The sequence below is a fragment of the Bombus fervidus genome, chromosome 8, assembly GCF_041682495.2.
Source record: "Bombus fervidus isolate BK054 chromosome 8, iyBomFerv1, whole genome shotgun sequence".
NCBI lineage: Eukaryota > Metazoa > Arthropoda > Insecta > Hymenoptera > Apidae > Bombus > Bombus fervidus.
Genome location: NC_091524.1, coordinates 8,523,499 through 8,539,638, shown reverse-complemented (window position 1 = coordinate 8,539,638; position 16,140 = coordinate 8,523,499). Strand labels below are relative to the sequence as shown.

General features: G+C 37.3%; 1 protein-coding gene across 5 annotated transcripts in view; it reads right to left on the bottom strand.

The window, feature by feature from the left end:
* Window positions 1-16,140, bottom strand: part of LOC139990156 (uncharacterized) — a 150,565-nt gene that overhangs the window by 50,092 nt on the left and 84,333 nt on the right. For all 5 annotated transcript variants that reach the window (XM_072009130.1, XM_072009129.1, XM_072009127.1 and 2 more), the window contains exon 5: window positions 15,942-16,087. In XM_072009130.1, the coding sequence (XP_071865231.1) occupies window positions 15,942-16,087 (146 nt within the window). The remainder of the gene's footprint in view (window positions 1-15,941; window positions 16,088-16,140) is intronic.

The following is a 16,140-nucleotide window of genomic DNA, read 5'->3' as shown; positions in this document are numbered from 1 at the left end:
TCTAATGGAAATAAATTTACGAAATAGGACGAAAATAAGAATAAAATGATATTAGGAAACGACATCACGTTTTCAATTCAATGTGAATATATAAATACGATTTAGTTGTATGAATAATTTTGTTAGTTGGAAGAAAGCTCCGAGAAAGAAACGTGTAATGCAACAGTTCTCTTGCATCGATCCATGAAATGCATAAAATTTACTCCACAGTATATCGCTCTATATTATTTCATTTCATCTCGCGATATTCTTTTTCACCCCTAATCATGCTATACGTGTTAAACGCCCAAACATTCAAATTCTCATAGAAAATTCAATTTTTCTAATTAAGAAATAGTAATAATTTTATTAATTATTTAGTTTATTTATCCACCAATGGCGACAATATTAATTTTCCTGACTAAACGACAGATATTGAGAATTTCTTACGAACGCGCCAACATCCGCAGTCAACTCGAATAAACACAGTAACCATTTCTCTCTGGAAATCGATATGAAAACCACTGAATCGAGTTCCGATGACAAGGAACTCGACTATGAGGTTCGCGTGTCACTTAATTGCGCGTTATTTAATTTGCGATCGAGGATTCGTTTAAAATACCCTGTGAAAGAGAAAAATGAAAAAGAAGAGGAGGAGGAGGAGGAAGGAGAGTGGTTTACGCTCTCTCGATGGAGAAACTAGGTAGACGAGCCACTTATTTACTCGAAGGAGACACACACACACACACACACGTATAAAAACACACACAGAGAGGTAGGCAGAGAGCTAGGAGGAGAGCAGATTCGCTTCTGGAGTGGTGTTTCCGCGTCATAAAGCATTCACGAACTCTGGCCTAGATTTATTCCGAGCTTGTGTCGAACCGCTCGTTGGAATCAAAGAAAAATCAGAGAAATTCCAACCCGGTAACTTTTACCCTGCCTCTTGTTCGAACGGTTACCGAAAGAACCACGCAAAGACACATCTCACAGGAAGGGAAGAAAAATTTTAAATATTTCAACGATATCAGTGGATCGGACAGCTAACGCCCTATTTTTCCCATGTTTCCCTCTTCAACTTTCTATTATATTCGTGTTTCACTCTCTTGTGTGTTCTATCGAGCGTAAATATAACGAAAAGAAAAAAGGGAGGAGATATAGTTTGGAAAATATTGAGATTCAAATATTTGGAAATTAATGGAAAGAAGTTAATTGTGGTGCAAGAGTTGATGGTTGCTTGACTAATTGGATGTTTATGAGACGAAACAAATTTAACAAGAATTAGCGTTGCAAAGTTTCCATTGCGAAATAAGAACAAGAAGAGTAGATAGAAATTGATGCAGAAAATGGCCGTCAATCAATTTCCACAGCCTCTAACTGCAAAGCATCTAAAGATTCAAGTATCTGAAAATTAATTAAAATAATTGAATTTTGGTCGAAGATCTGAAGTTCCTTTGATTAATTATAAGATAAAATAAATTTAGCAGCAACTTTAATCGCGAAGTTTTCATCGTGAAATAAGAACAAGAAAAGTAGATCAAAATTAATGTAGAAAATCCCCGTAAATCAATTTCCAAGCTTAAAATACAAAGCATTTAAAGATTCAAATATTTGGTGATTAATTAAAATGAAATTTTGCTTCAAGATTTGACGTTCCTTTGATTAATTAGAAGATACAATAAATTTAACATCAACTTCCGTTGTAGACTCTCCATCGCGAAATAAGAAACAAGAAAAGTAGATGAAAATTAATCTGCAAAATCTCCATAAATCACTTTTCAATCTCAAACTACGGAGTGTCTAAAGATACGAGTATCTGAAAATAAATTCAAAGAATTTAATTTCGGTCGACGATTTGGCGTTCCTTTGGCTAATTACAGGATAAAATAAATTTACCAACAACTTTCATCGCGAAGTTTCCATCGTGAAATCGGAACAAGAAAGGTAGATGAAAATTAATGAACAAATTCTACGTCGACCAATTCTCAGCCATAAAATGCAAAGCATCTAAAGAAAATGAAAAAAAAAACCCTCAAAGTTCAGTATATATCTTGCGATTACTTGTAAACTAACGTAAATTTGACAGCAAATAGAAAGGAAAAGAAGAGCTAGGACAAACAGGAATCGCGCGTCGACCATTGGAAAGGGAAGTGGTTTACAGAGGCTCTCGGCGTCGAAACGTTTCCAATAATTATCCGGTCGTAATTACCCAACTACGAGAGCTGACTTAACGTTGACGTATCGACGTTGTCTCACTGTTTATCGTGCAACGGAGACCTCAGTCGTGGACTACAAGTTTTGATCATAATGGGTAATGCTAATTATGTTCAATGGCATTAGTTCCCAGCGCACAGTGGCTGACTGCGTGTGCTTCACGCACATGGCTACAAGTATGTATGTATATATATACACAATATATATATGTATATATACACGTACACGAAGGAAACGAGAATGCAGTTTACAGTGTAACGAGCAGTTCGCACCTAATAATAGCAAACGTAATATTACCGGCGTTATTACCCTTGCCAAAGTAGCTTCGTCGTTTTCGCCACTAAATCCGCTTTAACTTCGAAACGATCGAATTGGACGACGAAGTTGATTGCATTCCATTGGTATTGCCGGTGTAAATTGTTGCATTTGTCCCTTTGGGAAAGGAAATTTCGACAGAGGATGGTAGATTATTGAAATTCATTGAGATTGGGAAATTAAAAATCGGCAACCTGAATTGTTGTACTGTTTTCTAGGAAAAAGAAAATGCGACGGAGGATGGGGTGGATTATTGAGATTATTATTAGGGCAGCGAAATTTCAAATCTGAAATTGCTGCGTTGTTCCTTTGAAAGAGGAGAGTGCGCTGGCGGGTGCGGGATTATCGGGATTTATTAGACTAGGGAGATTTAAAATCTGAAACGGTTGCAAGAGAAATTTTGCTTGTCGGTAAATAAAAAATTATGGTCATTGTGTTAGAAATAAAGTATTATGTAAATTTAAGCGTTATTACTCTGCAGAGTAGAATCGAGGTGCATTATTAAATTATTAATGGTAGATCGCTGAAATTATTAATGTGGCAAGAATTTAACACTTGTAGAACTCCGGTAGTTTATAATTACATTTACATAATCTGGCGGTAGAAATGTAACAAATTTCAACAATAAAAATATTCATAGTTTTTAAGTCGTTTCTTTTGTGCCACCTTATTTTACTTTCATTTTATTACAGTTAAATTCCATTAAATTCCATAAAGAGCAGTTTCTAATTTGCATGAAAAAATTTTTTAATTAAGAAGGAAGAGGTGTTTCCGCGTGCATTTTAATGAAATAATAAGCGATTTTAAAAAGATAGCGCCAGCCATGTTAGCGCGCGCCGCGTCCGACTAGACGCGTTCCCTTTTCACTTATTCCTACGTCACACGCGTACACGCTGTATTTGGAATTAAAGATCTAGTTTATCAATAATTAATTATTCTGATTTATTTATATAATTAATAATCACCTTCTCGATAGTAGTAAGAATATCATATGGATTATGTTATCGAGAATACTAAAAGGTATGTTTTAAAATAATAAAAAAATACTATAAAGGCGTGGCGAAAAAAAAAAGCTTGCAGCAATAAAAATATATGCCTGAAGAAGAGAATTATAAACGTAGAAAAAACGAGGGAAAATATCAAAAAAGTTGTTGCAGTAATTAAAATAGGGGAAAATGTTAAAAAAGGAGTTGCATTAATTAAAACAGGAAACGAGACAAAAAATAATATGTAAAAGAATTAAAATAGAAATTGTGGCAATAAAGGACGTAGTATAAGAACACAAAGAGAGAACGAAAAAAAAAGGTTGAAAGTAATAAAAAAATATACCAGCAATAAGTAATTGCTGGTAGTAAAAAAAAAAAAGGAGCAACATATGTCGCTACATGTATTGCACTAGTGAGAAAGATAGCTGAAATAAGCGCTAAAAAATAGAATTGGAAGAATAACAAGTAAGCGATAGAAAGAGAAAAGATGTAAGAAAGCAAAATACAAATTTGAAATAAGAGAACGTATAGGTGTCTACTAAGAAGAAAGAAGAATAAAAATATACAAGGGCGCTACTAAAAAAAAGGAAGTTACAAGCGATATCTCATAATTCTTTTCAACTTTCTGTCAGTTCGCACCAACATCATAAACTTCGACGTTTACGGATCGATCTTTACGGTTTTATTAAATTTTTCCCTCCAGCTACGACTATACGGACTATACTCAACATAATCGCGCTAGTCTACCGCAAGCATATTGCACGTGACAACGTCCAAGTCACGTTAAGAAGTTCTATCCGGATGACTGCCAATTGGTACACACAATTGGTAAATATATATAATCGTGTGTTGCGGTGGAATTTCTCAGTTAGCCGAACGAAATACGATGAAAAAGAGGCGGCGACACAACGGGCGAATCAGTGGCCAAAACATTTGCCATTGGGCAACGTTCCCGTATCGCGTTTTCTCATCCTCGAACTACAACCATGCGTACGACATCCGCAATTCTACTTTTACCTGGCAGCCAAGCCAACAATCGCGTATCTTCTGTTGTAAATTTTCGTAGTGACAGTCGTCAGAAGCAATCAGCGGTCGTTGTACACGTGTACCGAATACATACATATGCGTTTCAGGTGATTTTGGTGGCAATGGAACAATTTCGGCATTTTTTATTACGTTCATTTTGCTCAACCAGAGATATTATAGCGTGCCACTACTGTGATCAACTTGTACGAAAGCTGCGAGGCAAAATCGCAAAATGTAAAATTCCAAATTGTTGCTTCTGGGTATCGTTGGAAAATTTCGATAGTTTTGTGACTGGAGTCACTCGACAGATGTGCTTCGATATATCAGGATTTTCTGGAAAATTAGTCGTTATAATGTTATACCATGCTATGTATATTTAAACAAGGAAAATGGAGCAAAGGATTTACAAATTGTTAAAATTGTGTAATTAGCAAATTATTATTAAACTGTTTAGTCGACAGCTGAGATTTTGAAACGAAAGAATCGCGAAAGGACATGCACGCGTTCGGTGGGATTGCCGACAGATAGAAGATAGAAAAAGGAAGGTAATTTTGTAATAAACGAAGGTAATCCCTTGCGCGTGCACCATGATTGCTTGCAATTTCCACTTTTTTTCATCGCGAATGAAACGAAGGAAAAAAGATGAGAGAGGATCTGAAGAAGAGCGGTGTACAGGAAACGACTCAAAGGGAATAAAAACGAGAGAAAAAATAAAGGGGAAACGGAAAAACACTTCCATCAGCCGGAGACAAGTACCAACTTGTACAAAAAAGTACAGTATTCTGCAAAAATCTTACACCATTCCTATCCTACTGGTTTCACAAAGCGAAGAAATGTAGATCTTCACGTTTCTTAAGTTTTGTATGTCAGATTTTTAAAAATTAGCAAATGACTACTATTACCATCTTCAAAAAATACTTGTGTTCATTCACTATATGTGCAACAATTGTGAAATAGAATTGATCGCGATAAATAATTAAATAAAGTTACTTAGATAAAATTAAGTAGAACATTTCCGACAAATACAACTAGAAAAGTACCTTCGTTTGATGCACTAAGACTTTTGCATCGCATGATACATACAACTGGGATGGGGTGAGAAAGAGGGAGAACTGGAAGAGAAGGTTTGCATCTGTTCCGCCAGATTACGAGGTATTTCTCGTGGGAGAAACAGGGGTAGTTAACCCTCTTCTTTCAACTGCATCTCTTCGTTCATCGTACTCTTCTCTTTCAGTTGCAACAATCGTGTGGAATAAAGCAAATGGTGGAAGAAAGAAAGAATGAAAGAATAAAAGAGCTGAAACAAGATAAAGTTCGACCGATTGAAAATATTCGTCGAGTATCCATAATAATTTGCATCGATGGCTATCGGTTATTCCTCTTCGATATTTAATGCCGCAGGAAGGACTTGAATCGTTCTATTCTGGGCCAGTTCCTCCAACAGCACCGGTATAATTTTAATAATCGCACAAATAAAACATTTGAAAGGCATCGTTTTACAAGTTTGACGGTTACAATATAAAATTTACTAGATTCTCGAAGTCTGACGCATCGTCGTCCTCTTATCATTTAAACCACCCCCTAAGCACATACAAAGACGCACTAAAAAGCAAATACTAGATGTCAGTCTCCACTGTCACGTCCTTGAGAGTAATTTTACAGGACCTTCGCTTTAAACGAAACGTGCGAACACTTCAAACATCGCTTTTACCATAATATCTTTCATAAACCACGAAATTCCTTTTTTTTTTTCACCCCTAATGTCTGTCATTCGCGAAACCATAAAATCTCCACCCCGCTGAAGAAAAGACGAGAAAAAAGAAAGAAAAGAATTCCTTTGTCTACGTCCCCCTTTAAACTGTCCACTTTCTTTCGCATTTCGCCCCTAGTTCCAAACACGAAATCGATCCTAACTTCTCTCGATCGAGCAATAACGAGGATCATTTATTTCCCTAGCCTAGGGAGGCGTTTCCATCTTCGTCGTCGGAGGTCTATGCAAAATATGCTCGAAATTCGAGCGATAGGCGACTAGGGTGGCGAAGGACACCGGCGACTATGCAATATTTATCAGACCCCTTCTAACTCCTCTCCAACGTCGATACCATCCGCCTCTGTTATGTATTATTCCGCGTGCTTCTATGTAAAAGGTGGGTTTTGCAACCGCGAGCAAGCGATATGAATACCAAATGTCGGTACTCGGCTACACGTTGCTCCTCGTCTTCTGCATTTACATGACCGACGATCTTCGAAAACTGGCCCGATAACAGCCTTCAAGTTTAGTTCTTCTAGCGTGGACAAAGGGATGAACGATTGCCTCTTACATCTATTACATACCTCTTCTACTAATTTAGCTTCTCCTTCTCCTTTTAAATTTTATTTTGATTGTGATGTTTAAGGGTAGACGAGCAACAAGCGTTTACACGAGTATCTGTTCCACCAATTTCGTTTCTTCTATTTTTTTTTTTTTTTTATTTTAATCGTGACATCTAATTTGAATCCATGTAACATACTGTTCCTCCAAAAATCGAAAGATCTCTATAAAAATATAAACTTTCAAAACTCTACCAAAGTAATTGCCTTAAAAGGATCGTTTCCCTATAATTTCCAATCCATTCTCTGATATTCCCGATTTTCCCAAAATTCTTTTCAAAATTTTAATCGCGACATCTCATTTGAATCCATGTAACATACTGTTCCTCCAAAAATCGAAAGATCTCTATAAAAATACAAACTTTCAAAAATCTACAAAAGTAATTGCTTTAAAAGAATCGTTTCCCTATTATCTCCAATCCATTCTCTGATATTCCCGATTTTCCCTAAATTCTCTTCAAAATAGTATAACACTCAAAACATTATCAATCAAGGAGTGTCTAACAAAGTTAAGTTCGCCACTGTAGCGAGCGAAAATTCGATACGATTCGCCGCAGGAGGAAGTTTGCGATACACAACGCGCAACTGTAATAGCATGTTAATTACGTCGAATAGCGCTGATGTTTGCTGTACTCCTTCGTGCTTCCACGATTCTCCGTGTTTCTGTGTGTTAGCAACAACACCGTACATCGGATTGTTCGCGGTGCAACGAGCAGGCTGCCTGTTAACCGGAAGCTGCACACAGTCGTCGAAAGAATGAGAACCTTATCGATGAAATAGTGTCAACCGCGTCTCAGTAAAGCAATGGCTTTCGATATCGCTAATTATCGTATCTCGTCGTACGTTTCAATCAATTTTGTCGATGTTTTGCGATGGAACCGTTTCGTATTTCGAAATCGACTGACGGTTCAAGGCCATATTATTGCAGGTTCTTTGTGTACCAAAGCAGCGATAAGATGCAGCAGAGTATGGAAGATATGAAGGAAATGGTGGGGGATGGAGTGAGAAACGTGTGGTGGGGAGACCGGCTGCAATGGCCTTGAACGAGGAATTGATTTTAGGCGTGCAATATCGTAGCTATGACGCGCGTGTCGTGATGGTTTCTGTGTGGATTTTTTGAGCAATTTAAGGACGGTATACTTCATCGGACGTTTATTTAGTTTATTATAAGTATACTAGAAATTTCGAAAGGAGGAATTGCAAGCAGAATAGGTTTCATATGAAACGAAAGTCGCGTGATCGCAGACTTAAATAATTTTAATTAATTAGCATGAAAACACAGAACATCCATGTGCATTAATTTGCATCAATTTTAAAAAATTCACCAATGGTTAAATCTACCTTCTTAAAATATAATGAACCAAGGAGGCAACTGAATATGTCCGCGTGAAACGCTACAGTTCCACAATTAATAACTAACCTTCCACTGAATTCCTTAAAACTTACCAATAATTAACTATACTGAGAGATCTTAAATATAAAGAAAAGGGGTCAAGATTAGAAGGTAAGAATCAGCTAAAAGAACGTATAAAGGAGGTAATGAGCGAAAGGCTGAAAACAAAAAGCTCGAAAGAAAGAGCCGAAGGAAATGACACGGTCAGAGAGATGTAGATAACACGAGGAACAATAAAAAGGGCACGTTTACAGAAATGGTAACTACAGACTGGCAATATCAAGGGCAAATGTAACACAAGAGAATATATAACAGTAGATATAACAAAAATTATAAACAAATGAAATACGAAGCAATGACAGAATATCTAGACAATCCTGGTAAAAGCAACAGCCAAAAAAGAATCGCAAGAGTAAGATGTGGCAATTTAGAGAAATCGAGCAGATTTTGGTTAGAGGGGGATGAACAAAAATGCAAATTATGCGATAATAGGGAAGAAAATCTGAAGCACTGTGTAACAGAGTGCGAAAAAATGAACAGCTTGAGAGGCAATATGAAAGGAATTAGGGAAAGAAAATACCGCGAAGGGGCTGCTAACCGGATTCGCTCCTTAGAGAAAAAGGGAAACAAAAGTGCAAAACCACGCCAAAGCTAGCAATAAATAACGTATATGTATATTTATAATTCATAGGTGTCGTGAAGTAGAGGTAGGATATTGATCTATAATTCATACGTACGTACGCGAAGGTTCGGATGGACAAATATTTCGAAATTGTAATACCATGTCCTTTTCGAAGTCGCAGTGGCCGAAATTAATAAATATTAATATATACGGGACTGTGAGATGTTTCCCGAGTAAAAAGGAATGTATTATGCAGAGGTCATTTTACAAACCATATCGTGTGCCTGGTAGTTTACCTACCGTGTCTTACGACCGTGTCATTAAAAATTGCTTAATTATACGTACACATGTATAATAATTAGTCTTAAATACAATACAGTTAGAAAATTCCAGCAAATAAAAAGATTGAAGTTCAGCATCTTTAGTTGAACTCGCAAGCTTCTTTGCTCAGAGAAGTGTCTCAGGTTTCGCGAAAAGAGGGAACTTCCTCCCGTGGGACAAGTTTTAACGACGCTTATAAAAGTGGTTGCCGTGCGCCGAATGCACGGACGGAAACGGATGTGCCCTTTTTATTTCTCTCTCGCCACACTGTACGTGACCGGAGAATAACGTCGGAAACTTCCAACCGACCAGCCCAAGACTTTTCTTCCTCCTTCTATTTCGTGGTCTTTATTCTCGATTTTTCTTCTGCTTTTCCAAGCCAGAGCCGCGAACCGGTGTTCGACGTGCCTCTATACGTGCAGCGTTATTACGGCGAATTTCCTAAGAGCGTGTTACGCGGCACGCATAGGTACACGCCAGGCCGCAATGGCGATTAAGTTAATAGCAGCAGCCGATAGCACGCGGGTCCTGCCGCTATTTAAAGCACAAACTGCAGCGTTGCGGCTGATAAAATGCACCAGGCGTTGTTCCACGGATTCGAGGGCCCCGTCGATGCGTCACGAGCCTGATCGAGCTTTTTAGACCGGCGATCGAAAGCAATTTTTGCAACGAGCAGCCAGTACAAGCATAGAGAATGGTCGAAGAAGGAAGTTAATCGTGTTACGTTCTTCCGGTTATTTTCGATACCATTATATTTTTCTATCGTTAAAAGATATCTCCAAGTTTAGACAAAATATCGAAGAGGTCTTCTTGTTGGCATTTCAATTTTGCCTCAAACGTCTCCTTCAAATTCTTTTTGTTTTCTAAAATAAGGGCAAGATCGAGACATAAAAGTTTATAGCAGGGTTAAGCGTGTTTAGAGAACGTTGCTATAAATAAGCCCAAGCTCTCTTTTTCTTCTGAAATTTGTCTGAAGCCGAGCGTGCCCTCGATAGAAGATAAAATCGAAAACCGCAAAAAAGATTGCCAAAGATATCAATAAGAAATGTTAGAAATTTGTGATAAATTCCGTCAATTTGGATGATAGAGGCTATGATTCCGGCGATCAAAAGCAATTTTCGCAACGAATCAACACAAGCACCGGGAACGATCGAGCAGGAGAAAATTCAAAGAGGATGAACGAAGCGTATGGGAACGGTTTTACGGGCTTTCGCGTCTCAAAGGATCGACGATATCATCCTACTGGGACTGTCAATTTCCATATCAAGCGTGTCGGTTCCTGGTGCCTGTAAAATCGTTCGAAAATAAAACATTGGATCACCATGGTTCGATGTCGAATCGCGAAAGCGGATCACGGAATACTTGCTGGCTTTTGGCGAAGTATACCGCGGCGAAGGATATCGCGAAACACGGCTGGAATTTCTTATCCGTGGCTTTATGATGCACGCTGATGAAACCTCGTGAATAAATATTAAAAGCTCCCGCAGGACAATCGCGTCGATCGTCTCTCGTCGCTTTTCTCGCTGGCCCGCAACACAAAGAATCGAGTTAATTGCCTTCGTTCTTCGTCTGTCTCGAAATTACTATTCAAAGACGGCTGGCAGCTTTGCCCGTTTCAGAACGGTTCTTCCGGCTTGAAGATTCGTTTCCTTTAGCGGTTCAGACGTTCTTAGGTAGTTCCTTTGAGGATGCTTCATAGTTTGATTGCGTTAAATGAATATTCGCAACGAGATGTAAGACGGGTGAAATTAGGGGTTGCTGAAGGTCGTTCCTCCACTATGGAAATTGTTTCAGGTCTTCTAAAGTTTTGGATATTTGGCTGGAATTTTACTCGTTTAATTCTCTCGGTGTTACCTTACATAGATTTTGAGAAGAACAGACGATGGTATTAACGTTAGAAAATTCTATTTCTTGTTTCAGAATTGATCTTTCAACTGGAAGATTCGTTTCCTTTGTAGGTTAAAGTGTTCTCAGGTAATTCCTTCTAGGATGTTTCGTAGTTTGTGATTGTGTTAAATGAATAATATTCACGACGAGATGTAAGATGCGTGAAATTACCAGTTGTTCAAGATCGTTCCTCCAGCGTGGAAATAATTTCAGGTCTTCTAGGGTTTTGAATATTCGGCTGAAACTTTGCTCGTTTAATTCTCTCGGTGTTACCTTACATAGATCTCGAGAAGAACAAACGATGGTATCAATATGACAAAATCCTATTTCTTGTTCCACAATTGATCTTTCAACTGAAAGATTAGTTTTCTTTGGTGGTTGAAATGTTCTCAGATAGTTCCTTTGAGGATCCATAATTTGGTCGAGTTAACGTATGGAATATTCATGACGAGATACAGATTAGATGAAATTAGATGGTACTTAAGGTCGTTCCTCCAATATGCAAATTATCTGTAATTATCTATAGTTTGTTTCGTTGGAACTTCATTCAGAAGAGAGACGTACGTTGTGTAAACGTTTTCCTGTCAAATGAATATCGAACAACATTTGTGTTCTCGAGTTAGCGAAATTCTGTGCATCGCCTTCGATACGTTTGACACAGTTCACGCGACAACAAGCAGACAGAACAATTTTCCGCGGTTACCAAGAGCCACTCCGATTAAGTTAGCTGGTCTTAAGCATGTTGCAGCGAATGGATCGGTGCGGTGAATAGAACAGCGATTGAATAGCGAGCAACTAGGTATTCGCGTACCACGAAATCCTCTCGTGTCATTGAACTCTATCAACATTCCGCCACATAAATCCACGTAAATCGACATCACCCAACATTCCTCCGTCTTTCACGAAAACTGCATCAACTAGGATCGAACGACAAACAACTTTCTCTCATTTATCTTCACGAATCTTAAACTTGCAAGATTAAAATTACTGCCATGCTCGGAAAATACTATCTGCACTTCGATAAGGAATAAAATATTTCTAACAATTTTTATGAATTTTACGCTTGTTATACTCGTATTCTTTTCTTTGTACTAAACGAAATCGAATTATAAGAAAATCAAGAAATTCAAGAAGTTTAATCCTTCCGAAAGTAACTTTTAGATTACATGTGCCGTTTAAAAAATTATTATCTACTTTCAATGTATTTCTATTCGAAATTTCACGTATTATAATACGTAACATTATGTCATCACGTTATTTTTTCCATTATTAAGAGAGAAACTCGTTCTTTTTTTGTTATTTCCGCGACCAAAACTTCCAATTCGAAAAATCTTATTTTCCCAATTGCAAATTACAAACAAAAACACAACCGAACAACGAGAGAGCTCCAACGATTTTCACGTGTCTTCAATTCATCATTTCCATCGTTAAAACTTCCTGTTGAGTAAGTATCGATTGCCGCTCGAAAATTTTAAACGCTATACCAGCTGCTATTGGATAAGGAGAAGATGAAAACTCGATGCTGGATTTACTGGGATCCAATCGGTGGAACAACTCGCATAGGTCTTTCCACCGAGTTGAACCGAGCGTCGGGAAAAGTCGCGTCGCGGAAGTACAAACAGGATTTCGCTGCCGTTTCTTACGAGTGTATCTTTACGAGTGTCACGGAAATAAAAATCCCCGGAACCTTTCGTGTAACGAGGAAACAGGATACCGCGACACTTGTACGATTCTTTCGAAAACTTTCAAACACATCGTCAACGCGACGTTTTATTCTTATTTTTCTATCGAATGTTTGAATATCATTTTTCGACAATTTTCCACATTACGAAACAGAATGAAAGCGTTTCGTTGATACGTTTCACGAGCGAAAACGAGGTGAAAATTCTGTACGAACATGGGCATAAGCATAAAGCTTTATTGAAAAGTTAACGGTGTATTTTAAAATGACGGATTTTGTCAATGCAAGAAGATTGACGTTGATGACAATTTATTCTCGAACGTAGTAAATTGTTATTTAGTATTATATTAACTTTACCTCCAAACGTTTGTATCTTTGCCATTGTTACAGACAAGTATAATAGTCTATCAGTGTACTTGATAATTTCACACACGCACACACTCATGCCATTTATACGGCTATGGTTGTATTACTGGTCGAATAGTAATTATTTTTCAATTATTTGGTAAATTGAGAAAAATTTATATCGACATTATATCGTCGCGTGATAAACGTTAATGTGATATAGATATTTATTTTGATCGTGTACATTTTTATTTGTCGAGTGCTTTACAATTGTGGATGCTCTATTTTTGGAAAAATCTAACTAAAATTCTCGACTAAATTATAGCAATAACATGAGAATTTATACTGTTGACAGTCTATGATCCGTATTTAACGCGTGATATTGTATTTTAAAATGTCGCGTCAGCCTTTACCAATGAAAATATAATAATTAAAAACAGTAAGCTTTTAACAATAAATGAAAAATTACATTTTATACTTTCTTTCAGGAAATTTTTACTTTACATTATATTAAAAGCAATCCTATAAACGTGGCATTCGTATTTCACGTTCATTCGTGTCATGGCATTTTAACGTGGAATTTTTAACACTTTATATATACGTTTATATTTCCATCTTTATTTTATTTTTATACATGGAAAATATCGACGTTGCTCGTCAGGCAAATTCTCGGCCGTTATGTTCGCTGTATAACGTTCGCGTAAACGTTCACGGGAACGTTACTTCGCGTAATGTACAGAGGAATTCTACACAATAATATGCAGAAACATAAAATTGCATGCAAGATTAATCGTTGCTGGGCAAATTCCAATGCGAATTATTCTGTTTTCTACACTCGAGTGCGTAATATCCTGTAACGATTAAACGCGTCAGGAAGCATCGACGTTAATAGAATATTAATATGTTATGGTTAGATCCGGCATTAATATTCATTTGTAACGGACTCGTAAAATATCGCGTTGTCGGTATTAATTAGCTTCGCGATTTATATAAGCGATCGAGATCCACTGCTGGTCCAGGGATACGTATTAAACCAATCATCTTTTTAATAACTAAGAGTATCAACTATCGATTTGAACGTTTGATCGGTAGATGGACGTACTATGACTCATGAATGTACAATACTTTGATCACTTGTATCATAGCAAACTTTTATGAATATCGTGCGTCTATCTTAGATCTCGTTAAAAACCTTTGCATATCTATGAGCCTAACAAAACGAAGCAGTAAAATTTCTGTAATCTTGGATTTCTAATAAAAGTAAATCCAAAATCTTCGTAATCCTAAATGCCATATTTAAAAAGCTACAATTTCCATAGCTGTAGATTTCTTATAAAAATCGTAGATTTCTTTTTACGCTATTGAATTTCTAGAAGGCTATCAGACTGAAGCGCTAAAATTTTTGCAATCTTGGATTTCTAAAAAAACATTCGGGTTTTTCATAGCCCTAAATGTATCACCTACGACTCCTGTAGCTCTAAATTTCTCGTAAAAAATCTCCGATCTCTACAAGCCTAACGAATCGGAGCCCCAAAGTTTTTGCAATTTTGAATTTCAAACAACTAAAGCTAGAATTTCCATAATTTTAGACTTCATACAAAAGCTGCAATTCCAGGTATTTGATAAAGACGTTTGAATTGCGTCAACAAACAGTAGAAGATTATTCAACAGTTGAAAAATGTTCTGTAGATTACATAGATAATAGCGAGTTAGGAGAAAAGAAGAGAAGAGTATTTTCTGTGACAAATTGGCAAGCAAGAGACGCGTGAGCGTGTAGCATTGGTGCGTACTCGCTGCGTCAAGGTGGACACTGCTTAGGTGAACGATCGATAGAGCAGGTGGCAGCACATCGGTTGCCTGCTCTGCTTCCGGTACTCCGATACTCTACACAGGCCAGGCTCCAATAACACTCGTGTCGTTCGCTCGACAGGCGACTTGGTCGTTTACGAAAATTCGCCCATCGATTGAATCCTGCTCTCGACAGCGAAAAATTTCGCGGCTGGAAAACCGACCAACGAATCCGTCGACAACCGTTAAAAAATAGGAAACTTAGAGAAGCTTCGAATGTATTTTGAATTATCTACGAATTTAGCTCCTCAAACATAAATCTCAAGAAGTTAAAAACGAACGTAAAAGACTTGAATGCTGGAGGAAGGAGACTATTAAAAAGAATATTTTATAATAATAATACTAATAGTAATAAAATATAGTAACCAATAGCTTACTGTAATAATATAGAAAGTGTTTTGTTAATTTCTAATCAGCTCCTTGCTTTCGAATTTTCCGAAATTTTCCTGACAATCTAAGTAGTAACGAAAAGTATAAGAAAGATAGCCCGGTTTCGACGTTATACAAATTTCTTTCAAGACCATTTTTCTATTCCGCGTATCTCATCGATGATTCGAGAAATCGATACAAATTAGCAAAATTCTTTTCAAATTTAATAAAACGAGAATGTAATGAAAATCGGAATGAAAATTTACTCATATACAATCGGAATTCTATTTGTTTGTGAAAAGGTAGATTCTGCAAAGCAACAGTAGGATAATAAATAAAAAATAAAACGGGAATAAAGAATGCGCGATATCAACAAATTCTTTCAAATAATCCAAACAATTCTAGGAACCTCGTCGAATCCAACGCGCCAAATCTTCGCGTCGATGAATCTAATTACGCTAAATCTCTACGTTATTATTTCTATCATGAAATCAACGCTTCGCTCGCTCTTAATACACAATATGTGAATGAAAGAGACTCTGTACGTCGTTCCATCAATAGGGATATCTCAATGAACGTTCTACTCACTTTGCGTATGTCTTCTAGATTGTGAATTTCCGGCGAGAGTCCACCGTGCACGCAGAGGAACTGTTGGTTCATGAGGGCCGCTAGCGGTAGACAGTCAAACGCATCCATGCAAGCGTCGTACACCCTCTCCGAGTATTTTATTTTACCTGAAAAGCAGAAAAGAGGACATGGTCGTCAGAACGAGGAACGATCAGCGTCG